The sequence below is a fragment of the Lathamus discolor genome, chromosome 22 (genome assembly GCF_037157495.1).
Source record: "Lathamus discolor isolate bLatDis1 chromosome 22, bLatDis1.hap1, whole genome shotgun sequence".
Taxonomy (NCBI): Eukaryota; Metazoa; Chordata; class Aves; order Psittaciformes; family Psittacidae; genus Lathamus; species Lathamus discolor.
The window spans coordinates 2000863-2027453 of record NC_088905.1 but is presented as its reverse complement, the minus strand read 5'-3'; the positions used below and the strand labels follow the sequence as shown (position 1 = coordinate 2027453).

The following is a 26591-nucleotide window of genomic DNA, read 5'->3' as shown; positions in this document are numbered from 1 at the left end:
GAGGGAGAAAGTCACGAGTTTTAGTTCACGTCGAGGTATAAAATGGATATTGCTGGTTTAGCCCGGGAGGAAAGAGGTTTTTCCGGGTGTGATGGGGGTAACAAAGCCAGTCCTGGTCCCGGTGAGCCCAGGACAATGTGCTGCAAAACCCACGTGGAGAATAAACCCCTCTATTTCGGCCTCCCCTCCTCCTGCCATCCCTCTTGCTTTCCATACAGCATCCCTCGGGAGATGCTCCTCACCACCCCCTATTCCCCCGAGCGTTATTTGGCATGTTACAGCTACCAGAGAGGTTTGACATCGTGGTTTGCTTTTTCTTCCCTAACATTAGTGCAAATTAGAAAGGAGCAGGATGGGGGTTATGAGACCAGATGCAGGGTAAGGGAATGTGCTGGGAAAAAAACGGGATTTTACTCTTTTGCTGTAAATCCAACCCTCAGTCCCCGGGTTCGTTTTCAGCAGCAAAAGTGTCAAAATCCACTCCATTTACAAAAGCTTCCTGTCACCTGCGGATTATTGCAATAGGAATGTGCTTTTTCAGGTGGAGAAAGGGGAATTATTTGTGCTCTTGCCACCAAGGGGTGAGTTCTATGCAGGGAGCCCCATGCAGGCACTGCTGAAGCCAGGATCCTCCAACAGAGCCCAGAATTGCTTGTCCCCATCCTCAGTGGCTTCATCCTGCTCATGGATTTCCTCCTTCTTTCTCTTCCCCCTGTTATTTCCAGGGATTTGAGGTTTTGGCTGAAGATGCCCAGAGCCTTGCTGGGAAAACTCCCATTTGGAGGTGAGGAACCCCCCCCGAGGATGCTGCGCAGATGAAGGCACGGGAGGATGGGTTGGCTCAGAGCCGGAGCGATCCGGGAGGACACCGGGAGCACCCAGGGAATGACGTGGGGTTGGGATTTGGTACAGTGCATCCTGCAGGCAAACGGCTCTCGGTGCAATGCAGCCTGGAGCTGGTGAAGCGCTTCACATCGCCGTTGGACCTTCGGATATCTCCTCCAGCCTTTGCTCAATCATCAGCCGGAGGATGGAGTATCTGGAGAGGCAAAGGACAAGGAAAAGAGGATTTTTGCAGCATCAAGCCAAGAAAACTATGGAGTAATGCAGGGATTAGGGATAAAAAGCTGTGCAAATGAATGCTCAGCACCACAATAACCCCCCAACCACATCCTTAACTCCCAGCATCTCCCCTTGGTGCAGCTGAGCCCGGCCTACTTGCGCATTAGCTTCTTCACTTCGCGGTCCTCCTCTTCCTCCAGCTTCTGGATGAAGCTCCTGAGGATGGGCATCTCGAATTTGATGTACTGAGCTACCTGGGTGGAGGAGGAACACCAAGCCAGGCCATGAAATGGGCGATGCACCCACCCTTCAGCATCATCTGAATGATATATATCTGATACATCATATACGATATATAGATATATAAATGATATATATATAAAATAAATCACCTCCCCTGATTCAACTGGGGAAATCAAGGACCCCCATTGCCTTTCGCAACAAACCCTACATGAAACCACGTTTCCCTACACAGCCAGCCGATTATAGGGGACAAGACACCCATAAACTTCATTTGCTTTACGCCCTGGCTGCAAGACTCGGCTCCTTCTTATGGTGAGCCCCTGCGAACAGCGCTCTTTAAGCACGAATACACCCCGAAAGTGCTTCATTTAGCTCGGGTTTGAGGAGGAAGGTGGGAGGAAGCCGGCAGATGGCACAACCGAGCCATTCCAACCCCGCAGCGCGTTCCCCAGCAGGAAAGGTCCGAACTGTGCCCAAGGCTGTGCAGCTATTGCTGCTCTGGGCTCCAGTTTGGGGTGGTAAAACAGGGCTGCAGGCGTTTGCTCCCGTTTAAAGCTGCTCTTTAGGCACAGGACAAGGTTTTTGCCATAAGATGGGGAGTTTTCACAGCGAGATGAGTGCTCAAAGCAGAGCAGAAGTGCCCCAAAAGCCTTTTAGAAGCACTGTATGGAAAGAGCAGGCAGCTAACGGCAATTTGTGGCTGATATTCATGGCCTTTTTATTTAGTGAAGGTTTTGTATTCGTTTCTATAGAAGTAAATGGCTCCAGAAAGCTAAATCGAGCTTTGCTCTTTGTGAATAACATTTGAGACCTTGCTGGTTTCACAGCAAACATAAGCAGGAGTTTGGAACTGGATGAGCTTTAAGCTCCCTTCCAACCCAAACCAGGCTGGGATTCTATGCCCACCCCCTATTCCAACCCCAGCTGAATCCCAAACCCACCCCATGCGGCAGACTCACATCATAGGTGACTTCCTCCACTTGGTCCTTCTCCATAAGGAAGACCTTGGAGACCTGCTCGCAGGGGCCCTGCAGGATGCGGGCGATCAGGGGGTAATCACTGCCCCGCAGCTTCTGCTTCTCTGCAATGCCAAAAGCACTGATGGATGTCCCAGTGTGTGATGGGCCTTTGCCATGGATGCACCGGGGGGGGGTGGTTTGGACACTCACCTCCACTGGTGTGGACAATGTAGAGCGCAAATTCCTCTGCTGAGTTCTCAATCTGAATGGAGACATAAATCACTGTTAAAAGGCCACATTTCCACCCAGGATTTAAAGAACATACCCCATTATTTCACTCTGCCGTTGCGTTTTGTATCCACAGGATATAAATCCCCCCACGCAGAGCATCCCAGGAGCATCGGGGTGGGATACCTCAAGTACCTTGAACTTATTGAGCAGCAGTTTGAGGACCTGGGGGGTCGTCATGGTGCTGTTTATGCGGACGTTGGTGATGGAGCCGTACGCCGGCGTGAACACGGACGTCTGTGGGATGCAAAGCCCATTTAAACCTCGGGTTTGTCCCATGGGGATCAGTGCTGGGGAGCGCGGGGCTCACCTTGTGGTTGTAGAAGTGCCCGTTGATGGAGAAGCGGTGCCGGCGGATGCGCCGCTGCTCGCTGGGGGTGCGGGCGCTGCCGCGGTGCCGGACCCCAACATCACTCCGTGTCCGCATCAGCTGCGGCGTCTCCTCCGCTTGCGATTTGGTGCCTGGAAAAGAGGCGTTCGGAGGAGAGCGCTGAGGAGCTTCTCCCTGCTGGGAATCCCCCCGTGGATGCACGGCTGGGACTGCCCGGCACAGATTGAACCCACCGGTTTAAACCATGGCAGCTACTGGTTTATCCTCTTACAGGAGGCCATTAATGATGAACTGCTCAAGTCCAGGCTGCTACCTGGATAAAGCCTCTTGTCCCAGGGGCTGCAGCATCTTTACTCACTTTTTCATTATCTAACTTCGGTATTTTTCTCTTTCCCCTTAATGAGAACAGACAAACGAGGCCAGCGCCTCAGATCTCTGTGTGAAAACTGGCCTGGCTTCAGATTATTATAAACCAGCTCTTCATCCATTTTTAATGAACCTCTGGGGCTCAAGCTTGGATGTTTTCATTCCAAGCATGTCTGCAGCAAGACAAATCTCTCCTCTCCAGATGCGCACCACAGGCCACAGTGACTAAGCACTCAGGAGGAGCCTGGCACGCACGTTATGCACTGATTTGAACAGGCTTTTGGAGGAAGAAATGGGATAAAAGAGCTCTTTCTTATGCACTGGCGGAGGATTAACGTCATTGGGCTCAAATAGCTGCTGGGGTAGCTCTATGGCGCGACTCGACGCAGTGCGGGTCGCACCAGGGCGAGCTTGAATTAAGAGTTGGGGGGAATAAATGTTGTGCATGGAGAGATCACAAAGAGAAAGGGGAAAAGCTGGAGGATGAAGGACGGGGCGAAGGGTTTCATGGGTCAATGAGTTTTGCACTTCCCAAGCTGGAAAGTGGATGAGCATCCCGGAGCTGGAAGGATTGGCTGGCTCTTCTGTGTCTGCAGGGTGTATTTCCATACAAATATCATCACCACCCCAAAAAAAAAACACTTTAAAAAAGCCAGGGACACCTGCAAAGTGCCCTGATTTAATGGGAAAACCGCATAAAGCCGTTTTTCCCGGTGGGAATTGCTGGTGAGGCACCTTGCGCTGCCTTGTGCTCCAAACAAGGGGTTAATGAAGCGCCAGTGGATGGGCTCTTCCCCCTCCATAGCGAGGAGAAACCAGGGAGGGGAAAACACTTGGCAGCAGTGTTGACTTCCCCATGGCAACGGAACTTCCCAACAGCCCTATTCTTCTTCCCTAAAAGCAGAGCCTCCGGGAAGGGGAAGTGCCGACATCCTTTTCCCTATGATCCCACGAGGCTTTTTGCTCCATCCCCCTATTTCTTTCCAAGCTCCTCTTCACCACATCCCTTCCCTGAGCAAAATCCCTTTGGAAGGGTTTCGGCCCATCAGGGCAATGGCTTAAAGGAACCTGGGGGACAATGGGGGCACAATTGCTGGAGAAAATAAATCCCTGTTTTCTCCAATGAAACCGGAGCATAAAGCAGCTGCTCCCAATTCCCAGCCAAATCCATCCGGATCCGTGCCCGGCTCACCTGCAGCGCTCCGGGGAGCCTCTGGGTTTGGCACAGCCTCTGCATCTGTGACCTGGATGTCTGGCAAGGTGCTGGGCTTCAGCACGGACCTGGCAATGGATAATGATGGATCTCCTGTTAGCAAAGAGCTGCAGCAGGAATGAGAACTGGGATAAATCCCGCTTTGAGCCCCCATGCTGCTGTTTCCAGGATGGAAGCAGCCTGTTCTCCCTCGGATTTGGCAGAAAACCATCCCTTAGGGTTGCAGCACAAGCTAGTTATCCCAGATAGTCATCCTGGCATCCAAATTTGGATCCCAAAGAGTCATCCGATTAAATCCCAAATCCCATCCTGGTCTGCTCCCAAAAAACCCTTTGAAGGCTCTTATCCCATCTGCCCTTCCCAGGAAGGGATGCTGAAGCCCGAAAGTGCCGTTTTGCAAGCTCCGGCACCCAACCTGCGCAAGCAAAGCTGAACCTCCCCCTTTCCCCTTCTTTTTTCCCCTAATTCCATGACTCTTCTCCCCCCGCTCACCCGTGCGCTCCCAGGTTGCATCCCGAGTGCCAGGAGGAGGAGGACGGCGGAGGGCGGATGCGCTGGTTGTCATCCTGCATCTGCAGGCGGATGGGTCGCTGCAAGCCCCAGGAGATGTTCAGCAGCCCCTCCACGATGAGTTCGCCTTCCTCCTGCACGAGAGATGGGCAGCTCAGGCTCTGAGATACGAGCAGCAAGGAACAGTGCCAAGAGGTGATGCTTTTATAGGGGGAATCCAACCCAATTCCATTGGGGTTTGGCTGCTGGGGCCCTGCCCCAAGGGGGTTTCTTACCTCGCGGTGCCGCAGCTGCAAGTTTTGTCCTTCATAGTAGATGTTGTACGTCTTCAAGTGTAAAAGCAGCTCATTTCTGGGGGGGAAAATGGGAAAGCGGCTGAGAAAAGACATCAAGGAGCAAGGGGGGGGGGGGCATTGGAGGCACCAATTGTGGGAATGTGGGAGGAAGCAGGAATTGCTTCCAGTGTCAGGCTGGGTGAGGAAGCCACATCACTGCTGGGGGACCCAAACCAGCTTCGTTTGAGGCAAATCTGGGTCTTTTGCTGCCTTTAGATATCCCTTGGAGGGGGGATCCACTGTGGATTCAGCCCTTAGGGGGAGAAGCTCCCTGCAAGCATAAACCTTGGAAAAAGGCACAAGGAAACCTGTCAGACCTTGTGGGATGCGGTCACAAGGCTGGAAAACGCAGGGTGTTTTGGGAGCATCCAGGCCCTTGGGTCATGCTGGAGTCACAAGTTATCATAGGCGAGTCCACCACATCAGCTCCTCGCTCCAGAGCCTGAGCTTGGGCTCGGATGAAGCCTGAGCCTCGCTCCAGTTGCAAATGAATGATGAACATTGCAAATAACCATTAAAGATGACCCATTCCCAGCTTGGAATCCCGGGAAGCGATGCCCCTGGCATCCCATCACAAAGCTGTCCTTAACTCAGCTTGAGGATGCTCAGCACCAGCAGACCGGTATAAAGAAGCACAAAGCACAGGGATTTGGGGTTTGGAGGAAGTAAAAAGGGGGGGGGGGGGGGGGAAATAGCACAAAGCTGCTTTATCTCCCCAAAAACTCCTCCTTGCAACTTGGGAAGCGTTTTACTTCTTTGCCAAAGCACAAAAGAGCAATTCCTAATAGGGACTTTTAAAGCAAAACCTCTATTTCATGAACTCCATGAACTATTTCATGGTTTATAGAAGCATTTGGCCACGCTCCTAAGAGAAAAACATCTCCAAATCCCATCAACAACCGCATTGTTTTAAAGGAAATTGCCATTTTTTGCCCCAAAATGGCTTTTTCAATCCAAAATCAAGTTAAATCCCAGAGTCTCTCCACTCCTCCCAGCTCAAATCCCCCTCCCGGCACATTGCAGCTCCCTTCCCATCTCCCGGCCCCGATTATTCCCGTGTTCCAGCCCTGCCGAGGATCTTACTTGGAGATGTACTTGTCTTTTCCGCAGGGAACCGGGTACTCGCAGCCTCCGTAATCCATCCTCCCGCTCTGCTTTCATGGGACCTGAATTGCAAAGAGGGAGGAGAGAAAAGCACCGGCGTGAGCCGCCCCAATAGCGCATCCCTGGTGCGCGCCCATGGAGGTGGGAGCGAAGGAATAAAGGGCCCGGGATGTGGGATTGCTCCTGGGGGAAAAGGCTCCGGCGGATGCAGCCGCGGGGGGAAGTTTGATGTGGCTCCTGTGGGAAAACTGTTGGGAATGAGGGAGGGGAAATCAGATAAGGGGAGATGTGGTGCGAACTCACTGAATATTTAATACCGGCGGGGATACGCTTACGCTGGCATTTGCATTTGGAGCATCCACGGATGTGTCCCGGCCATGCCAAGCCTGGAAGTGGGAGGTTGTCAGTGGGATTTGTCCCTTTTCTGCCTTATTTCACTCAGGTTTTGCTTCAAAGCTTTGGATAAGGAAGCTGGATCCAACTGGATCAGCAGCTGGATCCAACTGGATCGGCAGGCGCAAGGGCTGGTTCCTTTACCTTGGCTTTAGCAATGCTGCTCCCTCCAGTGCCAGAACATCCCAATTTCTCTTCTATAAATGCTTGGAATACCCCTCCCAAAATCCCACCTTGGGAACGGCCCCGGCTTGGGGCGTGAGGGTGATTGTGGATGCTCCAAAGTGGGATTAAAATGAGATTCCATGTGAAAGCCTCAGGGGCGCCCATAGGCTTTGGGAATACGGCACTGGAGAGACCTGGAAGTGCAACGTCAGGGTCTGTTCTGCGCGATGAGGGGGTGCTTTTCCTTGGGTGTTTTTGGGAACCCCTGCGGACGGGCTTTCATCTTCCCAGGGTCTCTTCCCTCATCCCAAAAGGAGAAGCCAAGGCGAGGGAAGAGCATTGGATCTGCAAAACGTTGTTTCCTCCCACCCCCTCCTCACCACGCGCTTCCTCCCGATCCCCTGGGAAACGAGCCTGTTTTCCGGCAAGCCCCATCCCACAATGACATCCAGGCGGATAAATGACTCAATGAAGGCCGTGCACTAAAACCTGTGTCGAAGGAGGGACCTGCCCCGTAACCTCAGTGCAGCGGCGATTCCTGCTTCTTACCCCGCGCTTTGGGATGCATCCCAGGGCATGGATTCTAGGGGTTAGCAACGCTGCCGTGCGTCGCCATGGAGGAGGTGGCAAAAGCAAAGCTGGCGTCTGAGCGGGCAGAAGGAGGCAGGGGAAGGGCAGGAAATGGGCCCAGCCCCGGTGCTCCGGCTCTGCCTGGGGAAAGCAGAAGAGAAACCCAGAGCCTAAATAAACCCGCAGGGAAAAGCTGACGAAGCTTTGGGTTTCCTTTGGGGGAGCAGCACACATGGCAAAGTGGCATCAACCTCCTCCAGCGCCGCATCCATCCATCGCCCAGCCATGGAACCATGGGATCAACCAGGTTGGAAAAGAGCTTTGAGCTCATCAAGTCCAACCCTTCCCCAGCACTGCCACGGCCACCGCTGACCCCTGTTAGAGCCTTCCCTTCTCCATCTGAACCCCCCCGGTCCTGCAGCCGTTCCCCATCACCGCTGTGCTCCAGCCCCTGCACCAGCTCCGTTCCCTTCTCCAGCCCCACTCCAGCCCCTCAATGTAGTGAGGGGCAGGGAATAAACACAATAACAACCCTCAGCAATGGTATCAGGAGGGGATTTGGAGCCAGTTTTGGGATGGGTGCTGCAGGGATCTGAACCTGGGGGTTACCGGATGAGAGATACAGGAACAGCAGCAACGAGCATCGCGCTTGTGGGTGCCCCTGAAAGTGGATGGAGCAGCTCTGGGGAAGTCCCTGTTGAGGCCCTGCTGCACCGAGGGAGGTGAAATGCGACGCGGGCCGCCTGGCTCATGCAAAATGGGGCCAAAAATACTGAAATGGGTGAAAACCATCCCCCTCCAGCAGCACAGCCTTTGGGACCACAGGGGTGTTCACCCCATGGCACCATGGTGATACAAAGGGGTGAAGCCAAAGCCTTGGTCCCCTCTAAAGGGATAATGAGATCAATCCAGCTGGGAAAACACACTCCCGTTGGGCTGAAGGGGAGCCCCAAAGGGCAGGTTTGTCCCTCTGCGTTGAGGAGCCTGGTTTCCTGTTTACCGCCACCTTCACTCCGTCACCACATCCCCTTCTGAGCAGCAAGAAAGGGGCGAATTCCTCCTTATTTGGGTCCTGAGAGCATCGGCCTGGGTGTGGAAGGGGTCGGGGATCCCCAGGCAGATCCCAGTCACTGGTGGGCTACTGAAAAGGCTGGAAAGGGCCCACATGAAAGGGCTGGAAAGACGGGAATCGCCCAACCCGTTGCTCAACCCCGCTGCTCGGCGCTGTCTTCACTTCCTGCCTCAGTTTCCCCACCCCGAGCTGATGCGTTCCCTCCGCGGCTGCCTCACAAAGAGTTTTGAAACCCCCTCGGATCCAATCGATCCTCCCTGCCCACGCGGCAGGAGGATTCCAGCCCTCTCTGCCCTCCAATGGCTGCTCCCACAGGAGCTGTTAAGGCCTGATGGGCCCCAGGCTCATTCCCCTCCCTAAAAACAACCTTCCCAAGGCCCTTCCCGCATCCATGCAGCTCCAGAGGGATCTTGACCATGCTTAAGGCGCCTTGCATAGAACAGGGATGAGAGCTCACTTACGTGAGCTCTGGGGAGATGCACAACCCAAAAACCTACCAAAAGCATAGGAAAACCAACCCCAAACACCATGTTTTCAGCAGGAAAAGGGCACAATTCCCTGCTCCTACAAAGAAAGGAGCAATTTCCAGGAGGGTTTTGCTTTCTTGGCCCCCTCCCGATGCTTTGCCAGCATCCCCACTGCCTCTTCGGCATCTCCCTGCTCCCCCCGGCCATGCAAGGGATTGTGGGAATATCCCGCTGCCGGGGGAGGCCGCGATGCTCCCCATGCGCAGCCCCTGGTGCTTTCCTGCATCCCGGGGGGCTTTTAACCAGCCCAGTGGTGCCTGGACCCCAACGCAACCAGCAGCAAAGCATCATCCGGAGGCAATGATTCCCCCCTCGGAGCACTGAGCCCCTGCATGTGATGCGATACAACCGAGTGCTCTCACCCCGTCCTGGCAGATCCTTTGGCTCCACGGATGCTCCCGCAACCTGATGCTGCCGCGGCTCCGGCCCAAGGCGTTATGTTGAAGCTGGAATTCCGTCCGGCATCCCTACGCGCCAAGGTGCAGCAGCTCCATTGTTTTCCGCTCCACTATTGTTCTCCAGCCCCGTCCTGCACAGGGAACAGCGGGGTAGCGGTGAGGGGTGGCAGAGCCACCGGTGCGTGATGCTATGGGGGTGCCACCTCCCTTGGGGACCAGCAAAGGGACCCATTGGCCACACTCAGCAGGTCGGACCCCCTTGGGAAGAGCTGGTGGCCACCAGCGGCTTGTTGTGGGCTATGGGAGGGGAGCTGGTGGCTCCCACCCCGGGGTGATAGGAACCGGGCTGCTCGGGGGTGCCCACGGGGGTCCGTGGGTGCAGAAGGGACCGGATGCCCCCCTCTTCCTGCCCCGGGGGGAGGCGCAGCCGCTTTCTCCTGCTACCGGCTGCGGACAGGGCTCGGGGCAGCTCCGGCTCCGCCGCGCCGGGGACAGGGACCGGGACCGGGATGGGGACAGGGATGGGGATGGGGACGGGGATAGGGATAGGGATGAGGATGGGGATGGGGATGAGGATGGGGATGGGGCTCCCCCGCCCGCACTCACCCAGGGCCGGTCCCGCTCCGCAGCCGGTGCCCGCGTGGGGCCGCCCCTCGGCGGGTGGGGCCGGTGCGGGGCGGGGCTGCGGGATCCCGGGTCCCCCCTCTCGGCTCATCCCGGCAGCGGCGTCCCGAAGGACACCGGGAGCGCGGACCCCCGAGGATGCCCCTGGATCGGGTCCTTCTTCCTCCCAGCCCGACCCGGGACTGGGGTCCCAAAGGATGCTCCAGCCCTGACCCCTCCGGTTCCGGCTCTGGGTGCTTACAGGACACGCTGCTGCTGGCACCGAGGACCAGGACCGCAACGGAGGCCACATCCCCGGTGCCAGGACAGGGATCCCAAAGTACGCCCCATCCCATGCATCCGGGTTGGAAACGCCCTTACGATCAGCCCCAGCTCTGCACAGGACTCCCAGAGGGAGCCTGTTGGGCTGCATCCCATTGACTAAAGGGGTTATTCCTGCCTTAGAACTTCCCAGATCCTGTGATACTCCATGCTGGAGCCACGTAGGCATCACACTTTGATGCTGCTGTTGCCTTTGGGATGGTGCAATGGGACCGTGGCCCTGGGGTCCCATCCGGATCCAAACCCACCCCCGAGAAGAAGACTGAGGAGGAAACAAATTGAAACAAATACGTTCAGATTTGCTTGGATCTACCTGGATCTTAACCCTGGCGCAGGCCGGGATCACGGTCACCTCCGGAACGGTGCCTGGGCTCCATCCTCTCCTCCCAGCCTGCGGGCCCCATCCTGCCCCTTCGCAGGGAAGAGTTTTGGGGATTAAGGACTGCGGCTGCGTCCCTCCTTTGTCTGCTCCTGACCTTTCCCAGCGCTTTGGGGCTGCTCCAGCCTTTTTGTTTTCCTCCTTTTTAAGGAATTTGCCTCGAAACAGCCCACACGAAGGGAAAAAAAAAAAAAAAACCCTCCAAATACATAAAACAAAGGAAGAATCCAAGCAGCTGCTGGGGTAAAACAAGCAGCTTCTTATACCCACGGGTTGTAGCCAGCCCTTTCTGCTTGCTTTTCCCTGGTTTGGGGTGATTTGGATGTAAAGGAGAGGTTCAGGAGGCGCCATCTGGCTTGGGAAAAGCCTGACTCGGCAAGAGCCGGGCTGAGGGTTGGATCTGTATTCCAGCAGCATCTTCCGAGGGCTGGCGGAGCTCAGAGGCCCTTTGTCATGGGAAGAGCCTGGCCCTGCCACGCAGTGGAACAGAGCCACCCCCAAGCCCCCGGGATTTAGCCCCAAAGAAGAGGGAAAGCTTCCACCTCCCACCCCCGGCTTCACAGGGAATGGGGAGAAAAGGGGAAACAAGAAATCGAGGGTTTTGCTGTGGGAATTTGGGGTTAAATCCTGAGATTTTGCGGCATCCTGCTCATTGCTTTCAATGCACGCGGGGTGGGTTGGGAAGGATCAGCCCGGATGGAGGCGTTTGTGTCCCAAAGCAAAGGGGTTTGAGCCACTCCTGCCCTATGAGGACCCCCTGCAATGAGGGGACACAGGCTGCCAGCTCCTCCTTACCCACCCAGTGCAAGGATAAGGAACCCAAGAGGAACCAAATCCTCTCCAGGAGGAGACCGGAACCGAGCATCCCTGCCAGGCTTGGGGAAAGGGTGCAGAAGGATGCTCCAGAGGCAGAGCCTGTGTTCAGCTGCACAGGGATGCCACAGCCCCGGTATCACTGCTTAAATCAGTGTTTCTGCACTAAACACCACACAGGGAACACGATTCGATGCCTTTTAAACCATCGGCTCCAATGGATTTACTTCTATTTCCATTCCCAAAGCTGAGCCTGGAGTCAAGGAGCTCAATCAGGCCCAAGCACAAAGCACCAGCTCCAAAGTTCTCCGAAATCCAACTATTTCCCCCCAGACTGAGCAAGCATCCAAACTCCCCCCTCCCATCCCTTGGCAGCTTCCCATTAGTGCAGCTTCCCATTAGCACAGCTTTAAGACCCCCAAGGTAATTGTCGGTAAATACCAAACAATATTCCATGTGGATACACACCAGGAGCATCTGGGAGCTGTTACACAGCCTCCAGGAAGCAGATGGGAAGAGACCTGGCTCCTGAAGAGGCCTTTGCCTGCGCTGGGTCCATGTTTCTTGGAATCACGGTGCCTGTGTCCAGCTGAGGATGTTTCAGACATTCAGGTTCTGAGCTGTTGCTTGGGATAAAGCCCTTCTCAGTGTGTCGATGCAGCTGATGCTGGATGTTGATCCAGGCAGGATGTAAGGCGAACACAGAGCCATTGCCAGAGCTCTGACCCAGTAGCACTAAGGATTAACCAGGATTAAGAGCAAAGTGGTTTTGAGCACGGCTCCAAACCCAGGCCAGCTCAGGCACCATCAGGAACCCCTGGCGCTGGTCAACCAGCTGCTCCTTTGGCTCTGATCCCAGAGCTTGATCCCAGATCCACTTCCACCCCCCCACTGCTGTGGATTTAGGTGAGTTTTGGCCATTTTTCCTCCCATCCAACTCAAAGTGGGGTACGGAGGGGACAGCAGCAGCTCCATGGGGACACATCTCAGCTGGAAGCGGGGATGCACCAAAAAGAGGAGCTGCAGACCAAAGAAATCCAAGGAATTTACTGCGTCTTCATGGGATAAGCTTTGTGCTGAGGGCTAGAAGGGTCAGGAGAAGGCCCGAGGGTTGCGGATTACAAAGAGCTGCTTGGTCTTCACATCATCTGGATTCCCAACGGGAATGCGAAGGGGATGTCTGAAAGGAAGGGTACCACCACGCTGCCACGTTGCATCTATGCCCGCGTTTATTTATACTGAACAGCTTTAAAAATACAGAATAAAATAGCTTTATCTACTATTATTCACAACATCTGGTCCAAATATTACATTTTTAAATATTTAGTTGTTTAATGAAGCAATGTTAGAAAAAAAAGATGAAATAATAATAATTAAAAAAAAAAACCAACCCTCCATGAAAGAATTACACATCTCAGAAAACAAAAATAAACCCAAAAAGGAAAAAAAAACAAAACCCCCTCTTCTTGCTGTTTAACAAAACCCAAGTGTTTTACAGCCCAAGTCAGTCACGAAGTCATGGGAAACAGAAAAGGAATCTATTTATCCCCACTGCCTAAGAACAGTCAATAGTTTGTTAAGCCAAAGGTTGTTACAAAGAGACAAAGTAGAAGAATTTGGACTGGCAGCAAGATGATGTAGCCAATGCCAGATAGCACACAAGGCAATCCTAACTATTACCTCTCCTAGCAATAGGTACGGCTGACAACACACAGTCACAGTCAAACCGGAACGAGACGGGAAGATTCTGGATGGCTCTGAACACGGATCCCCAGTACTTCAAAGCAACCCAGCACGAAGCTGTACAGACCCATGGCAGAAGCAAAACACTGGCAAAGTCGTGGCCTCCTCCAGTACTGCAATGACCCGTCGGAGCTGTATGGATGTGTGAGCACAGAGGACCTGTCACCCCATGGCCCAAAGGCCGGGAGCCTGAAGAAATCCTAAGAAACATGCACCAAGAGGGATGTTTTCTGCCAAAACGAGTGATCCACTGGTCCCCACCCCCTTAAAACAACAGGAAAGAGGGAAAATAAAGTCGCTTTTGGTTTCAGAAGGCCACGTGAAAGGAACACCACAGGCTGTGCTGGTCTGGCACACATGCGTTTCTACATGGAGACACAAATGCAATCAAGCACAGGTTGGTTTAGATGGCATCCGAGCATCCAATGGCTCACTCAAGCCATTAGAAGCTGGCTATTAAACCACGTGTGCCTGGAGTGCTCTTTGTACCACAAATGATGCCCTTTCCAATACCTCTTACATAGGATGCAACGCTCTGAACATGCTCCTTGTGGTATAAGCAGGACCGAGGACTTCAGTTTGCAAGTGCCAATCTGCATCGGGAGTACCAAGATCTCAGTAGGGAGATGAACAAGAAAAGAAACCCTTTCGTTTTTGGTAGGAACAGAAAAATGGGTAAATAAAGTATACACAACTACTATAGATTCGTCAATGAAGAAATTCTACCATCACATGACATTGTCATGACAATCATACCACTCCCTCCCAGGACCACGGCGCTCGTGATCCTGAGTGGAAATGTTATTTTTAATATATGGAAATAAAATACTGCAATATTCATGTACAAACCAAGTTGCCATATTTAAAGTCAGTATTAAAAAGGCAGAAAAGCAAATTCTGGGTTTAAGGTTTGAACTTTTAAGGAGCGAGGTACCTGATTTCAGTCCCTCTGCCAAAGCACTCTAATATGACAACACGAAGTTATAGCTCTTGGCTATGAAACCTCAATCTCCAGAGGTATAATTTGCAAGTCTTGACTTTAGAAAACGTGTTTGAACATTAGCAAGAATCCTTAATTTAACCTAAACAAAAGAATACAAGAGAATATCAATTACAAAAGGCCCAAGTTTTGTTTTTTTGCATACATTGATACCATCTTTGATATGACAAAATGAGATTTCTACCATGAATATTTGCCCTTCTCTCTTCAAATGTTTGCTTGAAACATCTCGTCGCCTCTTATCTCAACCTCTCAGGTGTCACTTTCCTTGGGTGGTTTTTAGTTCAAGCCTGAAAGGCAGTAATCCAGCAAGGAAAAACACAGTATAGCATTTACAGTGGGGTTTCTATAGCCACCCTCACACAGCAAAGCCTGGATGGAACCCACCAACATGATGCACTGAAATGCTTTTTATAACTGCAAGTTCATCCTCTGCAAACCATCCGGCAGCACCAGGGGGGTCCACAGCAGCCAGCCTGGAAAAGCAGACCTGGAAGGAGGATTTAAGGTCCACGATGGCAAAACCCACATGGCAATTCAGAGGTATTTCCCTCACAAAGCAATGCATCTGCTTCGAATGGCAGCTCTGGGATGGATTCAGGTGCACCAGAAAGGGGAGTTTCTCTTTCCACCCTCTGCTCCCCCCAAAGCACAGCCCAGTGCAGCAGCCGCATGGTCAAGGTACTGCCAATGACTCCATCCTAACCCTTCGCTACACATTACAGGTGCTTCAGCAGATCTTCACAAACCTGAGGCTCCTCTTTAACCATTCATGTTCATAATAACGTGGAGAGAGTTGTTACAGACACAAATCTGGTTACAAAAATGACTGCAAACTACAACTACTTGCTTTAGTGTTATCAAGGTCAGTGGCTAGAACAGCAAACACGCCGGCTAAATGCTACTGCACTTCCCTCAGCCAGGAAACAGGATCAGCATGGTAGGACCCGAAGTCACAAAAAGAACTAAATCCAACAGTTAAACAGAGTAACTGGACTTGATCTATTCGGATGGTCTTTCCTCTGCTGCAAGACAGGAGTGTTCTGTTCCAAGGAGGAAGAACAAGCATCCTTGGATTCGTTGCACTCTAATTGCCACTTCTCACTAGAAAAGGTTGCCTTAAGTATGGTGAAAACTGTATTCAAGGCCAGGTTGGACTGGGCTTGAAGCAACCTGGTCTAGTGGAAGGTGCCCATGGCAGGGGGCTGGAACTGGATGATCTTATGGTCCTTTCCAACCCAACCCATTCCATATCATGGCAATACAGAACACACACAGCCCAAGGTGCGAGAAGAGAAATGCCACTTCTCATCACCTCGTCTCTCGACTGCATCACCATTTCAGCTATCAAGAGTATCTGGGGGGAGAAGCCAGCAAAGCCCCATGGCGCTCTGTGCCCAGTGCCATGGCTGGACTTGACATTCCAATAGAGCTGAGGTGACACTGTTTAAATGAAACAAAACCCTTTGCCTCCCTTTCTCAACACTTATAAGATAACCAACTTTGGCATTTTACATCCTTACAACCACCGTACATAGGTGGCTTTATTTGTATCCCTTTTATATATATATATATATTTATATTTTACCTCTCCCATGTCTCCTACACATCTTTGGTTGCACATAAAAGTTGGGAAATTTGAAAGCTTCGTGCCACTGATTAAGAGGTCTCCGTACTCAAACTACCTGCAAGTGGATGTGGAAATCTAACCCCTCTCTACCTGAAGAGGAAAACTTGAACAATGATTAAAATCACTTGGTTTCACAGGCAATACTAACCTTGTCTACTACACTAGAACTCTTCCGAGCAGCTTTCAACATAGTCCAATTGACACCAAGACTGCAAACTACTGAAAGTTCCCCGAAGCAGGAACAAACACATGCTTTTTGTTATGGAAAAAGTGGTATAAAAGAGTTTCTGGAAACAGCCATAGCATGCTGAGAACATTATCAATGGAATCATTGCAACTCTATACTACTCAGTACTGATCTGGTAAGTTCTTTCCTTTGCCCTCCCCACCCCAACCCTTCCATGCTTCAATAACAAATTCACCTGGAAGTAGACTCAGAGAAAACAGAGTTCCTGCGCTCCTGTCCAGTAGTCAAACTTGGATAAATATGAGTGAATTACAGGATCTACTGTTAGGGTTTTTCCCAGGAATACAAAATGCAAGCACCGTAGAGCATACTGGCCTTGAAATTACATTACACTACATTTCCCTGATGATCTCCACAGCTTAAAAACGCTTTTGGGGCCACACTGAAAGTCTAAAAACTATAACTTGCAATAGTAAGAACATTAAACATGAATAAAACTTTTAATTATGAATGCATGATGAGCATGAACACCCACATAACATCAGAGCTGAGACTATTCCAGGAAAAAAAAAAGATCTGAATGGTGCCCTGACCGGACCCAATACCCGTGAAACCATCCAGTGGGTGAGGACATCAAATGGAGTGTCTCAAGATCACCTCTGCAGCAGTCAGAAACCCCATAAAGAGAGAAGAAAACGCAATGCAACATAAGCTGCTTGTAGGCAGCACCGTCTCTTGATATCCAATTAGGAATATTCAGCACAGATCCAAAGCAGGGAATGCCAGCAGCGCTGTGACCTTGTGGCTTACCCTGTATGAAGAGCAGTGCGGATACACACGTTAACTGCTTAAAACTGCTCAACAAATGAGCATTTGTATCCAGGAAATGTCCTGCTGGATACAGGCATTGGGCTGTAAAAACTGTTATTGGGCTCCATCTGGAAGCCTGAAGTTTTCCATCTTTCTAAAACCGAAGCTACATGTGATCCTTTAAAGAAAACCTGCCCTGGCCACTCTAATCAGGTGGTTAAACGCCAGGCAGAAAAGGCAAACTGAGATGAAGTAAGTGGTTCCTTCTACATCTTTAAGCTATGAGAAGTCAGTCGTTTTCATTGGCAAAGTTATCACAGAAACTTTCTGTCTGAACACTGGACACGGACTGAATTATCAGCAATTCAAAGGAACACCCTCATGATTTGCCAGGATCAACTGAGTCTGGTTTCCAAGGGGCTGAAAACATGGAATGTGCAAATCAATGCGTAGAAAACAACATGTATGGGATGTGACATGACTAGAAGTAAATCCACCCCTCCCCTCTTCTCACTGGATTCAGATTTTCTGGCATAACTACCATTGCCAGCAATGAACGTGCCAAAAACACTAGTCAGTGACTTACATCAATCACCGTAAGTAGGAACAGCTGTCAATAGCACCTCCATACTTTGGGAAAACAGCCCCACTTCAAATAACCAGGCTTAGGTGAGCAAGGATTTCTAGCTTTTGAGAATCACACAGAGGAGCATTAGCAGATTTGACCCAGAGACACTAAATCTGGTGCCACCACCCACAACAGGAAAGCTTTTTTTTTTTCTCTTTTAAATCTGTCTCAGCTCTGGTTCCAGAATTTAAATGCAGATATACAAAACATATATTTTAATGCTTCTTAATCAGCAAGAAACCGCAAATACATCTTTTACTACAACTAGATAATAGAATTTCAGCTAAGGCTATACTGTAGCTTCTGAGTCTTCATCTGAACTCCTGCAGTTACTGCTTTTCCTGAAGCCTTTCCATGTGTAACCCATGAAGGTTGGGCTGATGGGCAGGAAGCTGAAACACCTGTATTTCTTAATAAAGTTCATGCCAAAAGGCAAATCGTATGTTTCCATGCCATCCAGTGACTTGCTTCCTTTACCAACCCCTTTCTTCCATTTCTGTATTCCCCTTTCTTCAGGGCTTCCTAGAAGTCAAAAGGGGAAAAAAATACATACGTAAGTACCTTCATTTAAACACACACAGAGTAGAGGTTAAGAGAAGAAAGAAGACCCCAAGTATCAGACACCGTGGTCAGCAAAGCAGTGGAAAGATCTTCCAGACTCCTCAAAGAGGCAGGAAGAGAGGGAAAACTCTTTATTGGGAATGGCTGTTATCTGGTTTATTTTGTAACTGGAAGTGAAGGCAAATTTTTCCTCTCCAATGAATGGAAGCAGGTTTGGATCTTTAAAGTGTTTAAAGCAACAATCTCCTGAAGATGACTACTCTGGGTTGATTTTTATCAGCTATTCCATATGTTTAGTACAACGGAGACCTTAACCAAGCGCCCTCAAGGAAACTGAGGCACATGGGTGGTAAGCAGTCTGCCTGAGGTGCTGAAGAAGTTAACAACTAAAGCAGTACCCTCTTCCTCATCTCCTGCCTCCATGGAATGCTGTGCTACCTCCATTCAGAAAGGCAGATGTTATCCCAAGTAAAACGACTGACCTGGAATGGTGTTATCCAAAATAAACGCCACACAGCCACCGACAAACATGGCTGTAGTGAGAAGGACGTTTAGGACTTGATCGATGCCCGCTATGCCTACAAGAACAGGGTAAAAACACTTAGAATCCCATCTTTTTATCACACATATACCTGTCCTACTGATGTACATGAAGGCAAAACTTGCTACTGAGTTCACTGAGGGATTTGCTCAAGTAGGATCCTTAAAACCACCTGGGAATAGATGCAGAAGATGTAGTCCACCACAGGGACCCCTTCTTTCCCAAAGTGTAACTCCAGGAGCTTTCATTGCTTATACAAATGTCATGAAATGCCCTTTTAATTTCTACTGCAGACAACTGCTTCATTTAAACTGAGCGGAAAACTACAAACTGGAAAAAGGAGATATGCTCATAATGTAAAATCCTGTGGACTTAAGTAATTCCTTTTATAAACCTTCACTTTTTGAAAGGGCAAGACTTCAGAGAAGAACATTGCATTAATATATCATCACGTAACTCTGCCTGAATGATCGACACTTCTGAACAATTTGAAATAGGTCAGATATGCTCTTATAGCTGGTTCTGAAGTGACAGATGTAAAAAGTTAGCTAATATTTCCCTTAAAAATCAAACCCCAAACACGTGTCCGCAGTGACACAAAATGTCAAAACCCAAACAAATTCCCAGCCTCCGAGCTCCACCTTGGTCCTTCCCCTTATTCTTTTAACACCATTTACGACTCAGCTTCACCCTTTCAGTCCTTCTTCCAGTCCAACTGGTGATTGACTTCTTCCATTGCTCTATAGTCACACCCAGAGAAAGCAGGACAACTTTGGATGCATCCCATGGAAACATCCAGTTCAGGTGTCACCATCCCAATTAATCCTTTTCTGAACATACCCCCCTTCTTAGATGGAGCTTTTGTCATCTCCATGATACTCTGTTTTCTCTCTTATTTACCCTTTAGATTCCCTTGTACTCATATGTACCTCACATAGGAGTACAAGGCAAAAGTAAGCTTCATGTAAATGAGCAGAAAGACATACCTGTGACCAGTGGATTTTGTTTGAGATAGCTTGGAAGGACAAGTCCAAAGAAAATGGAAAATCCAAGGACAAACAGGTTCCGAGAAGAATTTAAGTCGATGAACTGGAGGTTAGACAGACCCACGGCTGTGATCATCCCTAAGGAAAATAAAACAAGTCCCAGCTTTTAGATAGTCTTATTCATCAAAAGAAGGTAGCAACATACACAGAGAACAGCACTGAAGTAAAGATCTGGCCATGCAGCACATGAAGGAGCAAAAAACATACGTTACCAAAGAGAGTGCAGAAGAGGGCACCGAGCACAGGGTCAGGCAGCGATGCAAAGAGGGCACTGAACTTGCCAACCATCCCAAGCAGGAGCATGAAGGCTGCTCCATACTGAATCACCCTGCGACTTCCAACCTGCAGAAGAACAAAAGGGAAAGGACGCAGGAAAAAGTCCACATTTAGTCCAATTTGATGCCTTTTTATTCTCTTACTCTTTTCTGCATTTCAAGCTTCAAGCTTTCTGGTTGTGTTATAACACAGGCTGCAGAGCATTGGCAAATGTCTTGGAGGGCTCAACTGAAACATGGCTGCATTCCAGCTATAACATAACTTTGTTTGATTTTGTTTTCCCTAACATCAAGTCATCTTTAAAACCATCTGTAACCGCTATAGCCACTGTTACAATGAAATGTGGTGCAGACCCATAAAGAAAACAAACAGATCATAACTAGGAGATGGCAAACATCCATTGTAATGCAAATGAAGAGAAGAAGAACACATCCATATGCTGCTGGCCTTTTACACAAGAATGTAGGAATTAGTTACCTACCACAGAGTTCACTGGATGCAGGCTTTCTAGACAGAGATGATCAACTGATTTCATAACATCCCTCTTTGAGATCAGAAGTGAATTCGCTTCACATGCAAATCATGGCTGTGCTAATGCTGTGAAACCAAATGCCTACACTTCCCATTTTTGTTTTAAGCATCCAAACTTCAGCAGCATTTCTCTGGCACAGTGTTGTAGTGGTCATTGATGAACCTGAATGGTTGATATTTTCATAGTATGCAATGGCCTCAGGCTTCCAATAATTTCAGGGGGCCTACAGGAAACCTGGACAGGGGCTTGGGACAAGGGCCTGTAGGGACAGGCCAAGGGGCATGGCTTTAATCTGCCCGAGGGGAGACTGAGATGAGCTCTTAGGCAGAAGCTCTTCCCTGTGAGGGTGCTGAGGCGCTGGCACAGGGTGCCCAGAGAAGCTGTGGCTGCCCCATCCCTGGCAGTGCTCAAGGCCAGGTTGGACACAGGGGCTTGGAGCAAGCTGCTCCAGTGGAAGGGGTCCCTGTCCGTGGCAGGGGTTGGAGATGGACGAGCTTTAAGCTCCCTTCCAACCCAAACCAGTCTGGGATTCTACGATTCGTAAGAGGTGCCCCAGGGACCAAATCAAACCAACCTGTTACACGGGTAAGGTGATTTCTAGCAAAGCCCTTTGTAGATCTCCTGTTAAAACGTATTAAGAGAAGACGATAAAAATTTGTTAATTATAGAACAGATTGGGTTGGAAAGGACCTTAAAGCTCATACAGTTCCAACCCCCGTCACAGGCAGCAACACCTTCCACTAGAGCGGCTTGCTCCAAACCTCGTCCAACCTGGCCTTGAGCACTGCCAGGGATGGGGCATTCACCATCAATCCTCCATCTTCACTATTTAACTGGCAGGTGAGATATGTTCACCTACAAACAGAAGCTAAGCCAGTAAATCAGGGTCTTCACTAGAAGAACAACAGAAATGAGCCTGCACCTTTCTCTACTTTATACAAAGATATTAATTTCCTTCGGACCTCCAGCATCTTGCTCTAAAATTATCCTCCTGCATGAAACAGGCAGATTCTTTACAGCATTCGCATGGCAATGACATATATTTATTCAAATGCTGAACCACTACAAGGCAAACAAATTAAGCTCCTTTTGAAAGCGACTCAAAGCATCCTGGTGAGCATTTAGCTCAAACTATGTATTTATTCCCAGAATATGTATTTATTCCCAAGCTATGTATTTATTCCCGTGGACACACTTTATGTGATTACTCTGGAGTGCGTGATACGGTAGCTTGTACCTTACCTGAGCATCCCTTTCATCACCAACACTTTGGCATAACCTGCCTAGGCTTTTGCTCCAGCTAATCAGACTTGACTGATTCTCCTCTCATCAGATAAAACTCAGTCACAGCCTAACTCAAAGACTCTGCACTATTTACATCCAGCTGAAGCCTCCAATTTAAATTCTAAGTGTAATCATACACTAATTTCAAGGGAGGTAAATGCTTTCCCAACTGTTGCACTGGCCTAACGGGATCACCAGGACTCTCTACCCACTTAAGATTTCCTCTCCCAAACCAAAGGCAGAGTATCTACACGCCAAACATGTATTTTGATGTAAACTGAAGTTAAAAAGTATGAGGGTTTTAGGAATGAGCATGCAGACAGGAAAACAAGACAAAACACTGGAGCAGAGCCATCCAGCTGTGCCATTCTGGATAAGGCATATTCACTCTCCATCGTGCTCCGAACAGAGCAGACTGTAGTTAACTCTGTTCTCTGGAACAGCTGCCAGTTTAACGTTCATTTTCCATTGTTCCGAAGCAAAACGTACACGTGTTGCTGTGGACTGTGAATAAATAAGTGCTGTTAATTCACATCCACTCCTATGAAGTAACAGCAGAGAGGAAGCAGAAAAGAATAAACCTTTATTTCAGGGTTTTTCTAAGTAAAATTTCTTCTAGGAAATTTCCATCACCAATGGAATGCAGCCTGACATAGTCAGCAGATGGTGCTGTCAGCATTTAGATTCCACCCTAAACCCGAACAGAACCAGCCTTTGTGCAAGAGAAAAACATGGCTGAAGAGAAATTCATCCTCTTTAGTGGATTTAGTCAGAGAGATGAGTTATCGTCAGATATGTTTTCTATCTTGTACACATGAAGATTTACAGTGTTCCAGTGAAACATGCAACAAGATGTACCTATCTGCAACATAAATTACTCTTACTGATCCTGCTGCTGATTTCTAAACAAGGTTAAGTTAACAATATCAAGCAAATCTGCCTGTAGTCCAAGGTCTCCCAGTTCCGCAAAGCATTCAAGCGCACATCCAGTCCCACATGGGAACAAAGGAACTTAAGTGCTTATATATTTTGCTGAGTATCACCCCAAAAACATGTAATTCCCTAAGAATGCTCAGGGCCTTAAAACCCTATCGTGATGGAAACAAATACTGAGGGTGCATTTAACTTTGACGTTACCTTCTCTGTAGCTCCAGTTCTAGCTGTGTCAGCAGACATAGACAAATCATAGAATCATGGAATGGTTTGGGTTGGAAGGGACCTTAAATCTCATCCAGCTCCAACCCCTGCCACGGGCAGGGACCCCTTCCACTGGAGCAGCTTGCTCCAAGCCCCTGTGTCCAACCTGGCCTTGAGCACTGCCAGGGATGGGGCAGCCACAGCTTCTCTGGGCACCCTGTGCCAGCGCCTCAGCACCCTCACAGGGAAGAGCTTGTGCCTAAGAGCTCATCTCAGTCTCCCCTCAGGCAGGTTCAAGCCATTCCCCTTGGCCTGTCCCTACAGGCCCTTGTCCCAAGCCCCTCTCCAGGTTTCCTGCAGCCCCTTTAGGCACTGGAGCTGCTCTAAGGTCTCCCCTTCAGGAGCCTTTCTCTTCCCCAGGCTGTCCCAGCCCAGCTCTCTCAGCCTGGCTCCAGAGCAGAGCTGCTCCAGCCCTCTGTGGCCTCCTCTGGACTTGGCTCTAACAGGTCCAATAAAACCCAAGGACCCCAAGTGTTCAAGTGAGACATTAATCCCAGTCCGTACCCCAGTGGTGCTTTCAGAATCAAGACATCCCAAAGGATAGCAATTTCTATGCAGTTGGCCATGCTCAGGTAAACTCAGAGCACTGTCTAAAGTTTGTCTGAACCAAGCCCTAAATAGTATGGTTTCTTGGAAGAGGATCATGCTGTGAAACATGAAAATGGCACGAGCCACCCACCAGAGGAGATAAAAATACATCACAGAGTAACCAAGGTAAAGCACATACCTTTGTGATGCCCAAGACACCAATGTTAGGGCTGGAAGAAGTTGATCCATTCCCTGTCCCAAATACTCCATCCAGAACACAGGAGAGACCCTCAATAAAAATCCCTCTGTAAATCAAAACCAGGGAAAAATAAAAAGAGAGTCAAACTTGCATTAGGGCAGACTCACTTCAGATGGTGCTTTACACCTGCATGGGGAGCCTGCTAAGGCATCTGTCCCATATGAGTTGTGATAATTCACATTTCAAGCTCCAACACACCTGGAAACCCAACTTGAGTCCTGTTTTCTATCCCTCAGGTACCCACCTTCTTAAACTGAGGGAATTAATTCAAGTCAATCCCAGAGCTGCTCTTTATTTCTAGAGCTGCATTTCAGGTGAATGTGATAGGCTCCCCTGATTCCAGATCTGATTTAGGACTTCTGTCCCTGTAGAAACCATACTATAAGCATCCACAGACTCCAGCAGGAATAGGAGTAGGTCTCCAATGCTACATTTGCATTATTCCAAGGAGGAAAAACCCATAAAAGTAGAAGAAGACACCGAAAAATACTTGTTTTTTGTTGACATACCTGTTTATTGCATGAATAGGTGGAGGAGGAGCACAAGACAACCTGGCACAGGCATAGTAATCTCCTATTGATTCAATAATGCTGGCAACAACGGCGCTGAGCATTCCTATTACTCCAGCGGCTGAAATTGTTGGCAGTCCCCACTGAACTGTGAAGGAAAGAAAACTGAAATCTCTTGTGCCACAGAAAATGATTCAGGTATCAAAACATGCAGCAGTTTCATAGGATCATAGAATTATTTAGGAAGGAAAAAGACCTTTAAGAGCATAGAATCACAGAATGGTTTGGGTTGGAAAGTCCAGTTCCAACCCCCTGCTATGGCAGGGATGCCTCACACTAGATCATGTTGCCCAAGGCTCTGTCCAACCTGGCCTTGAACACTGCCAGGGATGGGGCATTCACCACATGGGTGGGTAACCTCTGCCAGGGCCTCACCACCCTCTCAGGGAAGAGCTTCTGCCTTAGATCCAACCTGAACTTTCCTTTTTTCAGCCTGAACCCATTACCCCTTGTCCCATTGCTACAGTCCCTGATGAAGAGCCCCTCTCCAGCATCCTTGTAGCCCCCTTCAGACACTGGAAGCTGCTCTGAGGTCTCCACGCAGCTTCTCTTCTCCAGGCTGAACAGCCCCAATGTTCTCAGCCTGTCTTCCTATGGGATCATAGAGTCCAGCCCTTACCCCAGCACTGCCAAGGCCACCTCTAACCCATGGCACTGAGGCCTCATCTCCATGGTGGGTCAACACTTGCAGGGCCAGTGCCTGCAGCCCTGCCCTGGGCAGCCTGTTCCAATGCCTGAGCACCCTCTGGGGCAGGAATTGTTCCTCAGCTCCATCTAAACCTGCCCTGGTGCAGCTTGAGGCCGGTTCCTCTTGTCCCATCCCTTGTTCCTTGGGAGCAGAGCCCAGCCCCTCCTGGCTCCATCCTCCTGTCAGGCACTTGTAGGGAGCGATCAGGTCCCCCCTGAGCCTTCTCTTCCCCATCTGAACCCCCAAGGTCCCGCAGCCATTCCCCATCACCGCTGTGCTCCAGGCCCTGCACCAGCTCCATTGCCCTTCTCTGGCCCTGCTCCAGCCCCTCAATGTCTCTCTTGTAGTGCGGGGCCCAGAAATGAACACAGGATCTGAAGTGCAGCCTCACCAGTGCCCAGTGCAGGGAGACAATCACTGCCTTGGACCTGCTGGCCACAATTCCATTATTCATCTTTAATGGAATCAACAAACTCCCTTCACAGTAACACAGTCTGGCAAGCTGAAATAGGTGAAAAAAAAAGCAAAGGAAAAACCATCCAAGCAACTGCTTTGATCATGCTTGGAAAAAACCCAAAAAAACCCCAAACCCCACCAAAACAACTCCTTGCTCAGAAGGAAGGAATTTGAGCTCCTGCTTGTGAGAAAACAGCTCTGATCAGTGAGGCGAATGCCGCTTAATTATTATTGCTCTAAAAACCTCAGTCTTTGGTTACAAGTTTAGTCTACCCAAGAGAATGGCCAACAACCAACTATGCTCACTGCACCAACACCTTCCAAGTCCACACTTTGGTAGAAAAGCAAATCAGATTAATTTAAGCCTGCAGAACAGCTTGGCAGGTTTTCCACAGCAATTGCCTTGATGCTTTTATCTCTTTGAAATAGATGAGCCTCTTGCAAACAAAAGGAACTTTAAGTCACACAAACGTGAATGAACAAGGTTTCACAAATAAGAAAGGTCTAATCAGGGTGGAGAAGTTTTCCTCCTCTTCTTTCCCAAAAGCTTCTATTATACAGCTTGCAAGTACTGCTTTAGAAGTGGTTGCTTTTAAGAACTAATCAGAACCAAAGCACAGGGAAAACCACAAGGAAGCTGCCTCATTACAACCTAATGGGATTCCTAACTATTTCTATTCTTCTGCTCTGGTAGAGTATTAATCTATTATTACCCCATTAATTTTGGAGCAGCACAAGCAGGAACCCAGTTGTGCAACTCTACCTCATGCCATAACAAATAGCCTTTAACAGCCTTAAGCTGAGAGGTGGCCAGCAAAAGGATATAAACAGCCAAGGTGGTGTGAAAAGCATTCTGTGTTCTCTTGTCCTTTGATAAGCATTGACTGGCATTCTCTGACTTGCCCACTGGCCCAGTTCCAGGGCTGCTTCTGCAAGTCAGGACGGTTTTATGTAGTTGGTAATGGTTGTGCTCATTCAAGGAT

At 49.6% G+C, this 26591-nt stretch overlaps 2 protein-coding genes across 7 annotated transcripts in view; both read right to left on the bottom strand.

Moving 5' to 3' along the window:
- RASSF2 (Ras association domain family member 2) lies at positions 1 to 10891 on the bottom strand. 5 transcript variants are annotated; one of them, XM_065659180.1, is made up of 13 exons: positions 10143 to 10211; positions 9501 to 9667; positions 6715 to 6797; positions 6391 to 6473; positions 5248 to 5323; positions 4955 to 5106; positions 4442 to 4530; positions 2863 to 3014; positions 2688 to 2789; positions 2475 to 2526; positions 2265 to 2386; positions 1219 to 1316; positions 1 to 1039 (listed from the first exon to the last, which is right to left on the bottom strand). In XM_065659180.1, the coding sequence occupies exons 4-13, from the start codon at positions 6447 to 6449 to the stop codon at positions 970 to 972; spliced, it is 972 nt and encodes a 323-aa protein (XP_065515252.1). In that variant the 5' UTR covers positions 6450 to 6473; positions 6715 to 6797; positions 9501 to 9667; positions 10143 to 10211; the 3' UTR covers positions 1 to 969. The 5 variants fall into 5 exon arrangements, with proteins under 5 accessions (XP_065515252.1, XP_065515250.1, XP_065515249.1 ...); XM_065659178.1 differs by lacking the exons at positions 6715 to 6797; positions 10143 to 10211 and adding an exon at positions 10795 to 10891; XM_065659177.1 differs by lacking the exon at positions 6715 to 6797.
- A 1993-nt stretch (positions 10892 to 12884) lies between these two features.
- Positions 12885 to 26591, bottom strand: part of SLC23A2 (solute carrier family 23 member 2) — a 57766-nt gene continuing 44059 nt past the window's right edge. For both annotated transcript variants that reach the window (XM_065659081.1, XM_065659082.1), the window contains exons 11-16: positions 24405 to 24552; positions 23836 to 23941; positions 20032 to 20161; positions 19760 to 19897; positions 18715 to 18810; positions 12885 to 18193 (exon numbers count right to left, since the gene is read on the bottom strand). In XM_065659081.1, the coding sequence (XP_065515153.1) occupies positions 17961 to 18193; positions 18715 to 18810; positions 19760 to 19897; positions 20032 to 20161; positions 23836 to 23941; positions 24405 to 24552 (851 nt within the window). In that variant the 3' untranslated portion in view covers positions 12885 to 17960. The remainder of the gene's footprint in view (positions 18194 to 18714; positions 18811 to 19759; positions 19898 to 20031; positions 20162 to 23835; positions 23942 to 24404; positions 24553 to 26591) is intronic.

What these genes read in the sequence shown, in the direction of transcription:
- RASSF2 (XM_065659178.1), bottom strand. Translation starts at nt 6,449, where the DNA reads ATGGATTACGGAGGCTGCGAGTACCCGGTTCCCTGCGGAAAAGACAAG. An exon ending in TGCAACCTGGGAGCGCACGG is followed by an intron (nt 4,531 to 4,954) that starts GTGAGCGGGGGG and finishes ATCCATTGCCAG; the next exon opens with GTCCGTGCTGAAGCCCAGCA. An exon ending in TGCTGCTCAATAAGTTCAAG is followed by an intron (nt 2,527 to 2,687) that starts GTACTTGAGGTA and finishes GTCTCCATTCAG; the next exon opens with ATTGAGAACTCAGCAGAGGA.